Raw genomic sequence first — 20,642 nt, forward strand, 5'->3', positions numbered from 1 at the left:
CTGAGAGTTCTAGATAGTGTGGACGTGGAGAGGGTGTTTCCACTCGTCGGAAAAATCTAGAACACTAGGGCACAGACTCTTACCGAAGGGATGATCCATTAAAACTGAGATGTGATGGATTTATTCAACCACAAGATGGAAAACCGGTGGAACTATTTGGCTCACATTACCGTGGAGGCCAAATCACTGAGTGTCTTTAAGATATAAATATATAGGTTCTTGTTCAATAAGGGGGTCAGGGGTTATGGGGAGAAGGCAGGAGAATACCGATGAGAAAAATATCATGATTGAATGACGGAGCAGACTCGATGAGTCGAATGGCCGGTTTCTAATCCTCTGCCTTTTGGTCTTATAGACATAAATATTGGCAGAGTTGTGGTTAGTGAGAAGGATATCTATAATCTCAAAAATGATATAGATGGGTTGGTGGAGGAGCGATCAAATCTCAGATATAATTTAACATTGGGAAGTGTGAGGTCAGCATTTATTGAGAACAAGCAGTTATGGGGAGTACACAAGAAATGGGAATAGACTGAGAGGGTAATGAAGTGAGAGAGCTTGGTGTACATGTAGACAGATCCCGAAAGGTATCAGTTCAATTCGGCAAGGTCGGAAAGAAAGTACATGGAATGTGCTGCTTCATTGGCAAAGGAATAGAATATAAAGTAAGGGTCCAATGTTGGAATTGTATCAAACACTGGTGAGGCCACAACTGGAGTAATGGTCACCACATTACAGGAAGGCCATAATTGCACTGGACAGAGTGCAGAAGAGGTTTGTAAAAATGTTGCCAGGGCTCAACACATGCAATTGCAATGATAGATTGGATAGTTTGAGGTTATTTCCTTTGGTACAAAGAAGGCTGAGGGGGGAATTAATTGTGCTGTGCAAAGTTCTGAATGGATGTGAAAGAATGGACAGAATAAAGTGGTTTCTCTTGGTCGAGAAGTCTGAAGCCAGGGGACATAGTTACAACTTTAGTGGGAGAAGGTGTAGAGGGGACATGAGGGCGAACATTTTCACCCAGACGTTAGTGGGTGCCTTGAAATCGCTGCCCGAGTTGATGGTGGAGTCCATGACCCCAAACCCTTCTTTAAAATCCTTCATCTGCACCTGATATGTTTGTGAGCGACAGGGTTATGAACCGGGTGCAAGAAGGTGGGATTATAAAGGCACCCCGGTCTCCCCGACTGGCATGGACAAAATGGGCTGAATGTCCTCTTCCAGAGATGTAACAGTTCCAAGTTTCGATAGGACAACTCCTGGTCATATTATACACACCAGTTGCAGACTTATCCATTGCTCATTCTTTTACAAATGGAACATTTTTGAAAATTACAGTCTGGTCGATTATCATAGAACATAGAACATACAGTGCAGAAGGAGGCCATTCGGCCCATCGAGTCTGCACTGACCCATTTTATCCCTCACTACCATCCAATCTCCATAACCCAATAACCCCTCCTAACCTTTTTTGGACACTATGGGCAAAGTAGCACGGCCAATCCACCTAACCTGCACATCTTTGGACATTCCATTGGAATCGAACATGGGGCCCTGCCGCTGTGCAGCCACAGTGCTGTCCACTTGTGCTACTGTGCTGCCAATCCCAAAAGAGATTGAAGTGAAGAAATGTCCCTCACAGAATCAGAATGCCTGACTATGATGAAGACCAATCTCCAACCAAACACAAATGTTTAAAGTTGTTACTTCTTCTACATTTAACTCCACAACCGAAACAACACATGATCATTGTGTAACTTACAAATGTTAACACTTTCGAACATGATATTATCTTATCAATTTTTCATCCTTTGTTGTGCAAGATTCAGCGCTGTTGCTTTAACTGTGACTTTAACTGTCACTTCCTCCTAGTAGATATAACCTCTCTCATTTAACATTTCCTGGTTTGAATTTTTGTGAAGTGGCACTTACCCGCCGTCCTTCCAACTCACATGTCCTCAGGTCCCTCAGAGTGAACATGGAGGGTGGTGTCCTCTTTCTATTCTTTGGTGAGTAGTGCAGCAATCTTTTATTGATCCGAGTGTGTTTTTGGCTTCTGCTTGGTGTGTGTACTAGCAGAGGCATAGTGGATCTGAGCCCCGAGGCGCAGGAACGCTGGTAGCGGAGAGTGTTAAATCAATACCAGTGGTGGAGATTGCATTAGTTTGTACTATCGGACCAGGAACTTAACTGTGTTGAATTCTGTGTGAGCAGCAATGAAAAAGTTAAGCTGGCTTTAGATTGGGGGAACGTCGAGCGATGCTGATGACAGCAGCAAGCCAAGAGAGTGTCTGCTACTTCGACTGACCTCCTGGCCCTGTTATACTGCATTGATCAGTGGATGTACCCTGAGGATATTATCAGTTGATTTACATAGTGTTTAATTAGCCTGTTACACCGCCAAATAACTGCTGAGCTCAAACACCAAGTGGGTCCTTTTCACCAATGTGTGAGGCAGAGCATCACTTGCCCAAGAATCGTGTTGAAGGGGTGTTGATTTATGATTCAAACATTAACGCTTCTATTTGTGACAGATTGTGTCTACTTGTCGAATTAATATGGCAGCACGGTAGCACAGTGGTTAGCACAGTTGCTTCACAGCTCCAGGATCCCAGGTTCGATTCCCGGCCTGTGTCACTGTCTGTTCGGAGTCTGCACGTTTTCCCCGTTTCGACGTGGGTTTCCTCCGGGTGCTCCGGTTTCCTCACACGGTCCAAAGATGCGCAGGTTAGGTGGATTGGCCATGCTAAATTGCCCTCAATGTCCAAAAAGGTTAGCTGGCGTTGATGGGCTACTGGGATAAGGTGAACGTATGGGCTTAAGTAGGGTGCTCTTTCCATGAGCCGCTGCTGCAGACTCGATGGGCAGAATGGTCGCCTTCTGCACTGTAAATTCTGTGAAATTCTCTGAAAATAAGCTGGTCTGCATCATGGCTTCTCAGAGGCCTTGAGTTGAATTAAAGCCTCTTCCATCAGTAGTTGGACAAACTGAAATTTTAGCAGAGATGGAATACTTGTGTGCTGTTTGGAGAATATAGTTATTTTCTTTTGTCTTGCCTTGTTCAAGGACAGAGTCGCTCAAGGGGGTATAATCCATTTATTCACAATTACACTGATATTTCACAGTAAAGGCGTAGATATTCTATCATCTGACAAATGTGTCTGAACCATTTATAGAATGATAAAGGAAATAGTCAGGGTCAAAGCTGTTGAAACCTTCAAGAACCATCAATAGATTATTTAGAAATAAACGTTGCCATTATTAGGATTAAAATGGCAGCAGGGCAAGTCTGGTGTACCGAGATCTTACCTTATATGAAGGTAGAATGGAGTCATTCGTCTATGATTTCATCAGAATTTTGCAGAAGCAAAAGTTAGATTCACGCTGAGTTGTCTTCTCAAAATTTGAATATTTTGAACTTCCCTGTCCCGATTGCTGGAGCTGAGCATATAACTGAGATGTAATCTCTAATGTGAACAAACACTGAAGCCTTGCAATCGGTGTTTCAGCTGACTGTTGTGCTCAGCATTTATCTCTCAGTCTCTTCACACCCTGCACTTACTTTTATCCTCCAATGTCCTTGTGCTACTTGTGGAATTGTTCCTCCCTCTTTGTCTGTTAGGGCCCATTCGTGGAATGTTAAGACCTTCATGCTATTGAATGACTAGATTTCATACTTTCTTGAGCAAATAGCAAATAAACGCGGTCCTTATACTGTAACAGTTACGGTGTTCAAGGCATTAATCCTTTTGAGCTTAGGTTGGAATCAAGTAAGCCAGATTCTTATGTAATAATATAATTGAATTTTGATTCTCCAGCACTGCGTCTCCCAATTCCCCTATTTCTGTCAATTGAGTTTCTGGCGCTACCAATCAGCTCACAGCTTCGGCAGCTTTGAAGGAATCGTGGACCAAAAGCATTGACAGAGTCACTTAATTCTGCGCCATTCTGGAGAAGAAACATGCGGTGTAGTTGCCAGTGTTACCAAAGGTCGCAGTTTTTATCCCCCACAGGTCAACCAACCCACTCAGTGTCTGCTCAAACAGTTAAACATTGAGGAGGCGGGTGTTGCTTTTGTGAATACTAATCCTGCCAAGGTATTGATAAAGCTGGTGGGAATTTTTTTTATTCACAGTATTGTGACATTTTCTGCTGCATATATTTGGAGCTGTTCCTTTATCATTGAGTCAATTTCCTTTCTCACAGTTGCTCAGTTCCTCTTTCTTTGTCATGAATCTAATTTGAGTTGAAACCACAGTCTTCCTGTCTGTTGCTGAGTGCTTTTTCTCTTATTTATAACAATGGCAATTGTCAGCATGTTTGATGTGCTTTCTGGCTCTGTTACATCTCCTAATTTCAGGCGTTGTGTGATAATTTTCAGCGTATGTGTTGCGGTCTGCACAACTGAACTTTCCTCACTGATACTTCAGTCAGGGCTCAGCTGTATGAACTTGTCTTAAAACCTTCTCCTCATTCTCCATTCTACAAATGAGCAACAAACTGAGCAGTCTGTCTGCAGAGGGGGCGGAGTCAAATGTCCTTGATTAAAACAGCTATCAACACTCCTCAGAATATTTCTCCCCATCTACATCTTTCACAATATACATGATCACTTTTCACAGATACATCCATTCCATAATGGAACTCCGCCAGTTGTACTGTACAGTCTGTTTGGTAATCTGTGAAGAAATCTCCCATCTCTACAGTGTACATTTCTGCTCTCATCTATTTTTCGGTCGCGAAATCAATCAGTCGCATAATTATTTCTGAACAGTTGGAGCATGGGACCTCATTAACTAATATTTAATATTTGGGTTCATCTGTCAAAGTCCCAGTGTGGAGCTGCAGTTGATTGGAATACAGGAACATAGGAGCAGGAACAGGACATTCAACGCCTTGTTACTGCTCCTTCACTCAACAGGATCATAGCTGATCCTCCACAATAACAGCATGTTCGTTCACTATCTAGTTATCGGTTGATGTATTTCATACTCGAAAGTTAACGACATATATCTTCAACATGCCAAGGATTTAGCCCAGAATTATCTATCACAGAATTTACAGTGCAGAAGGAGGCCATTCGGCCTATCGAGTCTGCACCGGCTCTTGAAAAGAGCACCCTACCCAAGGTCAACACCTCCACGCTATCCCCATAACCCAGTAACCCCACCCAACACTAAGGGCACTTTATGGGCACTAAGGGTTATTTATCATGGCCAATCCACCTAACCTGCACATCTTTGGACTGTGGGAGGAATCCGGTGTACCTGAAGGAAACCCACGCACACACGGGGAGGATGTGCAGACTCCGCACAGATAGTGACCCAAGCCTGAATTGAACCTGGGACCCTGGAGCTGTGAAGCAATTGTGCTATCCACAATGCTACCGTGCTGTCTATCGGAGCGAACGCTAAAGAGTCAGCAGATTTTGAGTGACGAATGTCCTCCTGATCTATATCTAAAATGGTCTCCTTGTAATTTAGAGACAGTCTCCCCAGGCTGCCAGGAAACATGCATTCTCCATCCACCAGTCGAGTCTTAGAGAATAATGCTTGGTTCAGTCGCATCATCTGTCATTCGCAACTGTACACTAGAGAACACAAACACATTTTTATCAATGTCTCCTGAGGGGACAGCTACGCAATCCCTGGGATGGATACAGTGAAGCGAGTCCACTATTTCTGTGGCACATATATTTGTTCTTATGCCAGAAGGCCACAATTATAGGGAAAGCTGCGGATATTGTTTCACCATGGCTCTCTCTAAATGCAAGAAAACATTTATATTCCTGTCCGAAAACACTCTTGCAATTAATGACACGGTACATTTTGACATCCTAGTTGTTTGATGAATTTCCATGCCAGCTTTTCGTGAGATATGGACAATGACATCGAAGTTCCTGAGAATGAAATAACTGAGCATTTGGAAAGTGGGGAACGGATCGGTCCAAATCGGCATGGATTTACTGAAGGGAAATCATGCTTGACCAATCTTCTGGAATTATTCAGTATGTGACCAATTATCATTCAGAGTGGACAATGGTGAGCCAGTTGTTGCTGTGTATCTGGACTTTCAAATGGCTTTTGACAAGATCCCACAAAAGACATTACTGGACAATATTGTAGCTCATGGTATTGTGGGTAAAAGATTGAAGTGGATAAAGAACTGGTTGGCAGACAGGAAGCAGAGAGTGGGAATAAAGTGGCCATTTCAGAGTGGCAGGCAGCGGCAATTGATGTACCGCAGGGTTCAGTGCTGGGGTCCCAGCTATTCACAATATTCATCAGTGATTTGGACGAAGCAATTGCAAGCAGTATCTCAAAATTTACAAACGACACAAAGTTGGGTGGCAGTGTGTGCTGTGAGGAGGATGCAAAGAGGCGGCAGGGTGATTTGTACGGGCTGGTGGAATGGGCACATACCTGCCAATTGCAACACGATGTGGATAAATGTGAGGTATCCACTTTGGTGGCAAAGCAGGAAGGATGATTAATATGTGAACAGTGGCAGTTTAGGAAAAGGGGAAGTGCAACGAGATCTGGGTGTCATGGTTGACCACAGCAGACGGTGACGAAAACGAATGGCATGCTGGGCTTCATAGCGAGAACATTTGAGTATAAGAGTAGGGATGTCTTGCTGCAGTTATACAGGGCCTTCTTGCTGCAGTTATACAGGGCCTTGAAGAGGCCACATCTTGAGTACTGCGTGAAGATTTGGTCTCCTAGTTTGAGGAAGGACATTCTTCCTTTTGAGGGTGTCAAGAGAAGATTCAGCAAATTAATTCCAAGGATGGCAGGGCTGGTGTATGAAGAAAGACTGGATAAACTAGGCTTGTATTCAGTTGGAGTTTCGAAGAAAGCGAGGCGATCTCATAGAAACATATTAAATCCTGATGGAACTGGGCAGGCTGGATGCGGAAGAATGTTCCCGATGTTGGGTCGTCCAGAACAAGGGGCCACAGCCTAAGAATAAAGGGGGAAGCCATTCAGGACTGAGCTGAGAAAGAATGTCTTCTCAGAGAGCTGTAAACTTGTGGATTTCCAAACCACAGAAAGCTGTTGGGGCCAGTACGTTGGATATATTCAAGAGGGAGCTGCACTTGGCCCTTGCGGCTAAAGGGATCAAGGGGCACTGAGATCAATAGGGAGTGGGATACTGAATTTGAATGATCAGCCATGATCATATTGAATGGTGGTGCAGGCTCGATGGGCAGAATGCCCTACGACTGCACCTATATTCTACGTTTCCATGTTAATATCAAATCTCTCACTATTTCGTAAAAACTCTGACTTTCTGCTTTTCCAACCAAAGCGGAAAACATCACATTTTTACCACATTACGGTTCTTCCGCCAGGTTGATGTCCACTCACCTGTCCTCTCAGAATCCCATGATGCCTCCTTCCATCGCCACTCAACTGACTTCTCCACCTGGCTGCGTGCTGACAGCATATTTGCAGCTGTTGCCTTTATACATGTCACCAAATTCCTTGATAGAAATTGTGAACAGCTGGAGCCCAATCACAGATCCTTGTGGTTCCCCTGTTTAAACCTTGCCCGAGAGCATGAAATGACTTCCTTTATTGTTCTATTCCTTCCGTATGTAAAAGACTTTTCAGTTCATGCCAGGATATCGTTACTGTTCACATGTACCCTACTTTTGCCCATTCATTTTGCATATCAGACAGTTCTGAATTCCGTCTGGAAACTCAATGCATCGTGCCAATTGCTCTCACAGGAATGTCCTGCCTGGGATTAGATTTCTAGTGATATCCATCACCCACCTCTTGAACCTAATCTCTCTCTCAGAGCTTGAAGCAGTTGAAGTTGTAACTTGTTACTCTGTTCAGGTACAGACAAATGTTGCATCGTGTCTGATCACACCCACCAACCTAACCCATTTAGTCTATGTACTGCCCACAAATGCATCCAGCCATGTTTAGGTTAGAAAGTGCTGGTGCAATATTAACTGTATTTATTTATTTATGTGACTGGAATTCAGATTACATCAATAAATAAAGACCTGCGAACTTGTCTGCTGCTTCTCTAACAGGTGTGAAAGACTTTGGAGGATAATATTGTTTAAAACTGAAGTCTTGCCAACAATATACCAACGATAGGTTCTAATTCTCTTGACCTGAAACAAACTTCCCACTCGGATGAGAGAGAGTCTTGTAGTATGTGTTAAATTACAACTGATCATATGTAAAGGGTTCTAAAACTGCAGACATGGATTGTCAGTTCGTGCATTCTCTATTAATTCACGACTCAGTACAATTGAAATTATTTGTATTTATAGTAGATAAAGAGGTCATTCGGATGAAGAGCTCAGGTGTTGTCATTGACACTCCACACCATCCTCCTCTTATACTGGTTCATACAACCTTACCAGTACTTCCTCTAACTCTTTTGTATCAGCCAAATGTTTACAACCAAATTTCCCTGAATGACATGAATGGTACCAGCATCAGCAAATCTGGAAAGTATCAACTTCTATATCCCGTCCACTCCCTGGTGGGGGCGGGGGGGCGGGGTGAGAAGCAGTTATCATTTCAGATCTAAATGATGACTCTACTGAACTGGCTCTGCTGACTCTGTGATGATTTTGAGCGGAGGGAAACCATGAAATGGAAATTAGACTGCTGTTCAGCCCATGGCCTGGACAGAGCAGATAATCTGGTTAGCCCTGGATGTCCTCTGTGACGGCCAATCAGCTCAGTGTGCCAAAGCTATAGAAAGGAAGCATTGACCAAGTGTGGTGATAACGCTGCTCAACCAGTGTTCAATGCAGCGAAGTGAACATGCGCGGAATGGGCGGGGAATTAGCAAAGAAAGAAACAGAGCTAGAAAGGCCTTTAGTTCAGTATTACAACTATGGTTCCCAGTACAGGCAATCAAGTTCAAACTGGCATCCATGATGTATATGGTTATGCGGTGGGACATTGACCAATGGCATGATTCAGTCATGAAGGAGGAGCTTCCGGAGATATGGGAAGTTCAGTTAAAGGGCAGCACTTGAAGACAATAATGGAACGTTCTGGAATGTCTAATTAGGTTATTCTGTTAGATCTGAGTCATGGTCCTTCCTGGAAACAGCTAAGTTCCTCTTTTCTCAACTGAAGTCTCTTCGAGGTCAAAACTTTTCTTTCCACTCTGACACGTAAGTGCTATTTCTGTTATCTTTAATACCGACCACATTCAAAACGTTGGCTTAATTTTTTAGTCTTTGTTGTAGGAGTACGTTCCTGGAAGACTCTGTATATGTTCGGAGCTGATGAATTTATCAGTTATACAATCAAACGCTCCTCTTGAGAAAACCAGGCGGCGTTTTACCTCTGACAACCTGTATTAACTTCACTTCCTCCTTCAGTCTGCTGGAGTTTAGCACACCATTGGTATAGAGGTCTGTAGAGTGGTAGGAGACTAATGAGAGGCAATGCTCTTTGTGCTCAGAATTTCCTTGACTTTTCTCACATACATACATACATTCATACATAGAAGTTGGGGGTAGGAGGAGGCCTTTAGGCCCTTCGAGCCTGCTCCGCCATTCATCACGATTATGGCTGATCATCCAACTCAATAGCCTAATACTGCTTTCTCCCCATAGCCTTTGATCCCATTCTCCAAATGTGCTATCTCCAGCCGCCTCTTGAATATATTCAATATTTTAGCATCAACTACTTCCTGCGGTAATGAATTCCACAGGCTCGCCACTCTTTGTGTGAAGAAATGTCTCCTTATCTCTGTCTGAAATGTTTTACCCTGAATCCTCAGGCTGTGACCACTGGTTCTAGACACACACATCATTGGTAACCTCTTCCATGCATCTACCCTGTCTAGTCCTGTTAGAATGTTTTACGTCTAAGGACACATGTAGCACAATGGATCGCACGGGGACTCTGGCTCTGAGGACCCGGGTTCGAATCCACGCCTTGGGTCACTGTCCGTGTGGAGTTTGCACATTCTCCCCATGCCTGCGGAGGTTCCGCCTGCACAACTCAAAGATGTGAAGGTTAGGTGGGTTGGCCCTTAATTGGAAAAATAATAATTGGATCGTAAAAATTGATATAAAAAAACAAAAATAATTTTATAAGTCTATATGAGATCCCCCCTCATTCTTCTGAACTCCAGAGAGAACAATCCCAACCTTGTCAATCTCTCCTAATATGTCCCGCCATCCCTGAAATATGTCTGGTAAACCTTCGCTGCGCTTCCTCGAGAGCAAGAACATCCTTCCTCAGAGAAGGAGACCAAAAGTGCACACAATACTCCAGGTGTGGCCTCACCCATGCCCTGTATAATTGCAACAACACTACCTGCCTCTATACTCGAAACCTCTTACAATGCAGACCAACATATAATTGGCCTTCTTTACCGTCTGCTGCACCTGCATGCTCACCTTCAGCGACTGGTGCACAAGGACACCCAAGTCCCGCTGCACACTCCCCTCTCCCAATATACAACTATTCACCTAGGAATTTGTCTTCCTGTTTTTGCTTCCACAATGAATAACCTCACACTTATCCAAATTATACTGCACCTGCCATTGATTTGCCCACTCACCCAACCTGTCCAGATCTTGCTGTAGGATCCCTGCATCCTCGTCACAGTTCACCCTCCCACCTAACTTGGTATCATCTGCAAACTTTGAGATGTTACATTTTGTTCCCTCATCCAAATTATTAATATATACCGTTAATAGCTGGGGCCCCAGCACCGATCCCTGTGGTACCCCACTGGTTACTGCCTGACAATTTGAAAAGGACCCATTAATCCCAACTCTTTGTTTACCCTCTGCCAACCCGTTTTCTATCCACCTCAATACACTTCCCCCAATCCCATGTGTTTTAATCTTGCACAAAATCGCTTTTGCGTGACTTTGTCAGACGCCTGCTGAAAGTCCAAATATACCACATCGACTGACTCCCCCTCGTCAACTGTACTGGTTGCCTGTTTAAAGAATTCGAACAGATTTGTCCAGCATGATTTTCCCTTCATAACTCCATGCTGACTCTGACTGATCCTACCAGTGATTTCTAAGTGTTCCGCTATAAAGTCCTTGATAATGGTTCAAGCATTTTCCCCACTACCGATGTTGGCTTACTGGTCTATAATTCCCTGCTTTCTCTCACCGTCCCTTTTTGAATATCGGAGTGACGTGAGCTACCCTCCAATCTGAAGGTACAGTTCCAGAGTCTATTGAATCCCGGAAGATGACCACCAATGCATCCAGTATTTCCAGAGCCACATCCGAAAGCACTCTGAGATGCAGATTCCTCGGCCCTGGGTATTTATCCACCATCAATCACATCGATTTCCTAGCACCATTACTCTACTAATGTTGATCCCCCTCAGTTCTTCCCTCTCACTAAACCTTTCATTCTCCAACATTTCTGGTGTTTGATTTGCGACCTCTTTTGTGAAGACAGAACCAAAGTGTGTACTCCGTTGCCCAGCCATTTCGTTCTCGCTTTTTGTGCATCCTATGTTTCTGTCTCTAGGCATAGACTGTGGCAATTGAGACTGTATATCACAGTCTCAATTGCCACAGTCCATGCCTCCATCTTTTCCATATTGCAACCAGGGCATTGAGATTCACATGATTTGTCTTTTCCTGGACACGAATGGATCGATAAAGATCTGTGACGTTTACACTCACACACTCCACGCAGCTGCACCACTTCGTCTTTACAAAGATTGCACTCAGTCAGCAAATGGAGCTTGTGTGTTATTTAAAACTACTTTAATTCGAGGACTTTCCTGAAGATAATGTGAGGTTATTGATCCTTGCCATGGAATATTAGTAGTTTACATATGTGGAGCACCCAGTATCACGAATATAATTATATTCACGGGAGTCCGTTACCAAGCATGATCTTGCCCTGCTGTGCTCTGAGGAGAATAACTGTAATTATAATTCGTCTCCATATAAAGTAAGTGTCATCCTCCCTGATACAATTGGATCAATCTCATTTCATCCCTAACAATTGTTGGATACCCTCCCTAAAGTACCTGTTCAAAATTGGAAATGATGACATGTTCAGGCATGACCGGTGACTTTTTTCAGAATCGTTTATTTCATAAAACCATGGAGGAAAGAAGTACTGCATGGGGCCTGTCTCGTCGATTTCGCAACTCAATGAAATTATATCCGATCTGGTCTGCTAATCAATAACTCCCACTTTTCTGGCTTATCCCCATAATCATTGATTCCATCACTGATTAAAAGTCTGTCTATTTCAGCCTCGTATTTGTCAACGGCCAAGATCTCCAGACATCTGAAATATGGAATTCCACAGGATCACTGCCACATTAGAGAATAAATCCCTCCTCACATATCTCTGAAAAGATCGGTCCTGAACCTGGGATTATGCCCTCTTGTCCGAGACTCTCTCACAAGGGGAAACAACCATTCCCATTTACCCTGTCAAGCCTTTCTTGACAATTCTATATTTCTCAATAATGTTCTCATCTGATCTTTCTATGTTTAGAGATCCTTTAATCTTTACTATTTCACAGAGTCTTCCGCATTACCAGTAGTTTGAGTATTTTGTATATGTGGACACTCTTCTCAATGTCAGATGTTAGACAATCAATCAGAAGTACAATGCTTACTGTACAACTACAGTAGTACAACGACTGCCTCCCTCCTTCCTGGAATATCGGTGTAATATTAGTAAGGTTTCAAGCGGCTCCATTCATTCAGGCTGACGGGGATTTGAGAAGGTTACGCCGAATGCATTTGTTATCGCTGTGGTTCACTTCCATTGAGACCCGCGGTTCAAGGCCTTAGATTTGACGGGACTTGTCAGTCTTCACTTCCATAAATGTGTCCCGTATGTGTTGTACCCTGTTTTTCTTGGTTTTAGCTCCCTCCCACTTTTTCGCCGACCAATCCCTGGATGGTTGTTCCCTAATTTACTTTAAACACAATGTTTCTCTCCGTATCATTCTCTCGCGTCTGTCTGTCCGTCTGTCTGACTCTCTCCATCTGTCCGCGTGAGGATCCCTGTATCCATCATCCTATGTGTGTTTCTCCCTGACGGTCACTCGGTCTCTCTCTCTCTCTCTCTGGCCGTATGGCTGTATCTGTCTGTCTGCCTCTCTGTTTGTTTGTGCAGCTCTCTCTGCCCGTCTGTCTATCTCTCTCTCCCTCATTCATAGTCTCTCTCTCTCTCTCTCTTTCTCTCACTGTCTCTCTCACCCTCTCTCTCTCCATCTCTCTCTGTCTGTGTGGCTGTATCTGTCCGTCTGCCTATATGTCTGTTCGTGTATCTTTCTCTGCCCGTCTGTCTATCTTTCTGTCCCTCAATCAGTTTCTCTCTCTCTCTCTTTCTCTCACTGTCTCTTTCACCCTCTCTTTCTCTCTCTCTTTCCGTGTGATTGCAAGAGGATTCAGTCTGTAAGTCCGCCACTATTGGTGATGCCCGGTACAGTAATTAATTATTTAATTTGTTCAAATTATTTAAACAAGATTCTCAGAATGTATCTTCACTCGCCTTATAAAAAACATCTTCCCCTGACCGATTGTTTTTCAGTGATGTGTTAATATGATGTTTATTTTGTCTGAGTTGATCTATTTCTGATCTGAGACCACAGGTTTCCGTTATAATATTTACCAACTCTGTTAAATTTAACCAGATACATTTTCATATGTTTAAGCTTTTGGTAATCTTAATCGAGGACTCTTTACGTTAATGCACCAAGTTTGAAATTGTGACAGTTACAAAACTACACTTGTAAACTGAATTGAAGCACGAAACGGATCGAATAATTTAAACTGCACTTCCTCCATTATTCTGCTTAATCTGCTAACACCATTGAGATAGAGATCTGTACAGAGGGAGGAGACTAATGTCCTTTTGTATACACTGTGCAGTAGCTGCTGCTTGTGGTCAACATTTATCCGGCAACCTTCACATGTTCAATAAAAAAACTCTATGGTGAATGCAGCCAGCCGTTTAATGATGGTGGATACAGATATAGGCAGGCATAAACTGACACAGAGACAGAGACACAGACTGGGACAGACAAACTGAGAGCGACAGACAGAGGCCCAGGTTAATACAGGTATACAGGCACAGACTGCTAAACAGAATGTGCCAAATGCATAGAGACAGCTGGACACACAGAGTGAGACAGAGACACAGATTAATACAGATATACAGACAGAGGCAGCTAAACAGAATGTGACAAATGCAGAGAGACAACAGGAAAATCGTGTGAGACAGAGGCACAGATTAATACAGATATAAAGACATGGGGAGCACGGTAGCATAGTGATTAGCTTAATTGCTTCACAGCTCCAGGGTCCAAGGTTCGATTCCCGGCTTGGGTCACTGTCTGTGCGGAGTCTGCACGTTCTCCCCGTGTGTGAGTGAGTTTCCTCCGCGTGCTCCGGTTTCCTCCCACCGTCCAATCATGTGCAGGTTAGGTGGATTGGCCATGCTAAATTGCCCTTAGTGTCCAAAATTGCCCTTAGTGTGAGGTGGGGTTACTGGATAAGGCGCAGGTGTGGGCTTGGGTAGGGTGCTCTTTCCAAGAGCTGGTGCAGACTCGATAGGCCGAATGGCCTTCTTCTGCACTGTGAACTCTATCTATAAACAGCTAGCTAAACAGAATGTGCCAAATGCAGAGAGACAGCCAGACAGAGACACAGATTAATACAGATATACAGACACAGACAGCGAAACAGAATGTGACAAATGCACAGAGATAGTCGGACAGAGTGACACACAGACACAGATTAATACTGATAGACAGACACAAACAGCTGGTAGATTGTGACAAATGCATAGAAACTGCCGGACAGTGTGAAACAGATTTAGACAGACATAGCCAGCGAAACAGAATGTGACAAATGAATAGAGGCAGCCGGAGAGAGTGAGACAGAGACACAGATTAATACAGATATACAGGTACAGACGGCTAAACAGAATGTGACAAATGCATAGCGATAGCAGGACAAACAGAGTGAGACACAGACACAGATTAATACAGATATAGAGGCACAGACATCTACACAGATTGTGTGAAATGCATAGCGACAGTCACAGAGTGAGACAGAGACACAGATTAATATGTTGCTCAGAAGGGAAGGGGGAGAGGAGTAGAGCATTAGTCATTGGAGACTCCATAGTAAGGGGGATAGATAGGAGATTCTGTGGGAACGAGAGAGTCTCGCGGTTGGTGTGTTGGCTCCCAGGTGCCAGGATGCGTGATGTCTCGGATCGTGTTTTCGGGATCCTTAAGAGGGAGGGGGAGCAGCCCCAAGTCGTGGTCAACGTAGTTACCAACGACATAGGTAGGAAAAGGGATAGGGATATAAGGCAGGAATTCAGGGATCTAGGGTGAAAACTTAGATCTAGGACAAACAGAGTTATGAAAATGAAATGAATGAAATGAAAAACACTTATTGTCACAAGTAGGCTTCAAATGAGGTTACTGTGAAAAGCCCCTAGTCGCCACATTCCAGCGCCTGATCGGGGAGGCTGGTACGGGAATTAAACCGTGCTTCTGGCCTGCCTTGGTCTGCTTTAAATCCAGCAATTTAGCCCTGTGCTAAACCAGCCCTATTATCTCTCGGTTGTTACCCGTGCCACGTGACAGCGAGACGAGGAATAGGGAGAGAGAGGAGTTGAACACGTGGCTAGAGGGATGGTGCAGGAGGGAGGGTTTCAGATTTCTGGATAATTGGGGCTCATTCTGGGTTAGTTTGGACCTCTACAAACGGGATGGTCTACACCTCGACCAGAGGGGTTCCAATATCCGGGGGGGGGGGGGATTTTGTAATGCTCTTGGGGAGGGTTTAAACTAGTTCAGCAGGGGCTTGGGAACCTGAATTGTAGCTCCAGTATACAGGAGATTGAGAGTAGTGAGGTCATGAGTAAGGTTTCAAAGTTGCAGGAGTGTACCGGGAGGCAGGTAGGTGGATTAAAGTGTGTCTTCTTCAATGCCAGATTAATCCGGAATAAGGTGGGTGAACTTGTGGCATGGGTTGGTACCTGGGACTTCGATGTTGTGGCCATTTCGGAGAGCAGGGACAGGAATGGTTTTTGCAGGTGCCGGGATTTCGATATTTCAGTAAGCACAGGGAAGGTGGTAAAAGAGGGGGAAGGGTGGCATTGTTAGTCAAGGACAGTATTACGGTGGCAGAAAGGACGTCTGACGATGACTCGTCCACTGAGGTAGTATGGGCTGAGGTTAGAAAAAGGAAAGGAGAGTCGCCCTGTTCGAGGTTTTCTATACGCCTCCGAAAGGTTCCAGAGATGTTGAGGAAAGGATTGCAAAGATGATTCTGGATAGGAGCGAAAGCAGCAGGGTAATTGTTATGGGGGACTTTAACTTTCCAAATATTGACTGGAAACGCTATAGTTCGGGGACTTTAGATGGGTCTGTTCTTGTGCAATGTGTGCAGGAGGGTTTCCTGACACAGTATGTAGACAGGCCAACAAGAGGCGAGGCCATATTGGATTTGGTACTGGGTAATGAGCCAGGAAAGGTGTTAGATTTGGAGGTAGGTGAGCACTTTGGTGATAGTGACCACAATTCGATTAAGTTTACTTTAGTGATGGAAAGGGATAGGTATATAACGTAGGGCAAGAGTTATATCTGGGGGAAAGGCAATTATGATGCGATGAGGCATGACTTAGGATGAATCGGATGGAGAGGAAAACTGGAGGGGATGGGCACAATGGAAATGTGGAGCTTGTTCAAGGAAAAGCTACTGCGTGTCCTTGATAAGTATGTACCTGTCAGGCAGGGAGGAAGTGGTCCAGAAAGGGAACCATAGTTTTCTAAAGCAGTCGAAACACTTGTCAAGAGGAAGAAGGAGGCTTATGTAAAGATGAGACATGAAGGTTCAGTTAGGGCGCTTTGATTTACAAGTTAGCTAGGAAGGACCTAGAGAGAGAGCTCAGAAGAGCCAGGAGGGAACATGAGAAGTCTTTGGCAGGTAGGATCAAGGATAACCCTAAAACTTTCTATAGACATGTCAGGAATAAAAGAATGACTGGGGTAAGAGTAGGGCCACTCAAGGACGTAGTGGGAAGTTGTGCGTGCAGTCCGATGAGATAGGAGAGGTGCTAACTGAATATTCTTTTACTAAAGTTTTGTACAGCTGCATCATCACCTCACGGCTCTTAAATTCAATCGCTCCGTTAATGACGCGAGCACACCATAGGCCTTCTTCACAGCTCTATCCACTGGAGTGGCAACTTTCAAAGATGTATGAACATAGACCCCATGATCGCTCTGCTCCTCCACATTGTCAAGAACTCTACCGTTAACCCTGTTTTCCGCATTCATATTTGTCCTTCCAAAATGGACAACCTCACACTTTTCAGAGTTAAACTCCATCTTCCACTTCTCAGCCCAGCTCTGCATCCTATCTATGTCTCTTTGCAGCCGACAACAGCCCTCCTCACTATCCACAACTCCACCAATCTTCGTATAGTCTGCACATTTACTGGCCCGCCCTTCAACTCCCTCATCCAAGTCATTAATGAAAATCACAAACAGCAGAGGACCGAGAACTGATCACTGCGGTACACCACTGGTAACTGGGATGCAGGCTGAATATTTCCCATCCACCACTACTCTCTGACTTCTATCGGTTAGCCAGTTCGTTATCCAACTGGCCAAATTTCCAACTATCCTATGCCTCCTAACATTCTGCAGAAGCCTACCATGGGGAACGTTATCAAATGCCTTACTAAAATCCGTGTACACTACATCCACTGCTTTACGTTCATCCACATGCTTGGTCACCTCCTCAAAGAATTCAATAAGACTTGTAAGGCAAGACCTACCCCTCACAAATCCGTGCTGACTATCCCTAATCAAGCAGTGTCTTTCCTGATGCTCAGAAATCCTATCCTTCAGTACCATTTCCATTACTTTGCGTACCACCGAAGTAAGACTAACTGGCCTGTAATTTCCAGGGTTATCCCTATTCCCTTTTTGGAACAGGGGCACGACATTCGCCACTCTCCAATCCCCTGGTACCACCCCTGTTGACAGTGAGGACGAAAAGATCATTGCCAACGGCTCTGCCATTTCATCTCTTGCTTCCCATAGAATCCTTGGATATATCCCGTCAGGCCCGGGGGACTTGTCTAGCCTCAAGTTTTTCAAACTGCCCAACACATCTTCCTTCCTAACAAGTATTTCCTCGAGCTTACCAGTCTCTTTCACACTGTCCTCTCCAACAATATGGCCCCTCTCATTTGTAAATACAGAAGAAAAGTACTCGTTCAAGACCTCTCCTATATCTTCAGATTCAATACACAATCTCCCGCTACTGCCCTTGATCGGACCTACCCTCGCTCGAGTCATTCGCATATTTCTCACATATGTGTAAAAGTCCTTGGGGTTTTCCTTGACCCTACCCGCCAAAGATTGTTCATGCCCTCTCTTAGCTCTCCTAATCCCTTTCTTCAGTTCCCTCCTGGCTATCGTGTATCCCTCCAACGCCCTGTCTGAACCTTGTTTCCTCAGCCTTACATAAGTCTCCTTTTTCCTCTTAACAAGACATTCAACCTCTCTTGTCAACCATGGTTCCGTCACTTGACCATCTCTTCTCTGCCTGACAGGGACATGCATATCAAGGACACGTAGTACCTGTTTCTCGAACAAGTTCCACATTTCACTTGTGTCCTTCCCTGCCAGCCTATGTTCCCAACTTACGCACTTCAATTCTTGTCTGACAACGTCGTATTTACCCTTCCCCCAATTGAAAACCTTGCCCTGTTGCACGCACCTATCCATCTCCATTACTAAAGTGAAAGTCACAGAATTGTGGTCACTCTCTCCAAAATGCTCCCCCACAAAGAAATCTATCACTTGCCCTGGTTCATTACCAAGTACTAAATCTAATATTACCCCTCCTCTGGTCGGACAATCTACATACTGTGTTAGAAAAGCTTCCTGGACACACTGCACAAACACCACCACATAGACAAACACAGAGTCACAGACTGAGACAGACACACAGAAAGGGTCAGTAGCATATATTGAAATGTTCATGCTAAGATCGCTTCCCCACAAAACGATGCATGGTATAACTTGTCATTGCACGGTAATCCACTGTCTTTAACCTTTGGCGCTATTTCTCGTGGTCCATCCATGTGTAAGATGTGGTCACTCACATACCTCCGCGTGAACGCCCACTCCCAATAGACCGGGCTGATATAGGATATTCAGAGGGACATGACGTCATATCCCACACCAGCTCATTCAGAACTTTGGAAACATATCTGAATACAATCCTGTTCTCAAATCGCTCCACCTCCCGCTTGTTTTCTCAATAGACTTCAATCAGAATTATCTGATTATCAATGACATGCCAGTGCAAATAACCACTGCTCTTTCAGCCAATCAACAGCTCTGGTTATTTACCAAACATCTATAACCGCCAATTAATCTTGCTGTGCACCAAGGAGAAAGCCCTCAAATTGTCATATCTCCCTACCCAATAAAGTCCCTGTCCTCGGGCAGAAGTATCGAGCAGTCTGCCTGTAACCCTTTATGATACTGTCCGACTCATCCGAAAGTGGTTCCTTCATAATTCGACGCAAAAAAAGTGACTGCTCGGACGGTCAATTTTTTTTCCAGAATTTATTCTTTCATAACGCGCAGTACGGTAGCACAGTGGGTAGCACTGTGGCTTCACAGCTCCAGGGTCCCAGGTTCGATTCCCCGCTGGGTCACTGTCTGTGCGGGGTCTGCACGTTGTTCCCGTGACTGCGTGGGTTTCCTCCGGGTGCTCCGGTTTCCTCCCACTGTCCAAAGATGTGCAGGTGAGGCGGATGGGCCAAGATAAATTGTCCTTAGTGTCCAAAAAGGTGAGCTGGGTTACGGACATAGGGTGGAGGCGTGGGTTTAAGTGGGGTACCCTTACCCGAGGGCCGGTGGAGACTCGATGGGTCGATTGGCCTCCTCCTGCACTTTATATTCTATGATTTCTATGGTAAGACCACAGGGTCGGGTGTAGGCCATTCGGCTAATCGAGCCATTCAATTAGATCATGACCGAGCTGACGTGATAATCCTCAACACCACGCTTCCCGCTCTTTCCGCATAGCTCTCGATTCCATTACTGATTAAAAATCTGTCTATCTCAACACTGAATGTTTTTCACGACCCAACCGTTGGACACATCGGCGGTAAATAATTCCACAGATTCACTGCCCTCTGAAAGAATAAATACCTCCCCATGTCTGTATAAAATGAGAGATGTCTTAGTCAGATATTAGTGCCTTTTGAGTTCGACTCCCCCACAAGGGGGACAAAGTCAATCATCGACACCGACAATCCACCGTGAGATTCCTATAATTCCCAATAATCTGCTTTTCTTTTTAAAAAGTGGATTTATTATATTGTTTTAAATTACTTTTTGACATATTCATTCGCTTTTACATGCCACTTTAAAGCTTCATGTATGGGAACACTGATCTCAAGGTCAGATGATAGGTACCTAATCTATAGTGTGAGATCTGTGGGAGGCTGCCAACAATTTGGAATTTGCAATTGGTGGGACTATGAGCGCAGACAAGTCATCCAAGGTTACTAATACTGCTCAATAGGTGTATTTTATGGTACACAAACTTTAATCTAAACTCATAATTAACCATACTCATATTA

General features: G+C 44.3%; 1 protein-coding gene across 1 annotated transcript in view; it reads left to right on the forward strand.

Annotated features, from left to right (window-relative positions):
- Positions 1 to 1,971: 1,971 nt before the first annotated feature.
- The window catches only part of LOC140399547 (uncharacterized), a 35,628-nt gene continuing 16,957 nt past the window's right edge, over positions 1,972 to 20,642 (forward strand). Inside the window, exon 1 of the mRNA XM_072489090.1 lies at positions 1,972 to 2,012. Within this exon, the coding sequence (XP_072345191.1) occupies positions 1,982 to 2,012 (31 nt within the window). The 5' untranslated portion in view covers positions 1,972 to 1,981. The remainder of the gene's footprint in view (positions 2,013 to 20,642) is intronic.

This window comes from Scyliorhinus torazame, chromosome 23 (genome assembly GCF_047496885.1).
Source record: "Scyliorhinus torazame isolate Kashiwa2021f chromosome 23, sScyTor2.1, whole genome shotgun sequence".
Taxonomy (NCBI): Eukaryota; Metazoa; Chordata; class Chondrichthyes; order Carcharhiniformes; family Scyliorhinidae; genus Scyliorhinus; species Scyliorhinus torazame.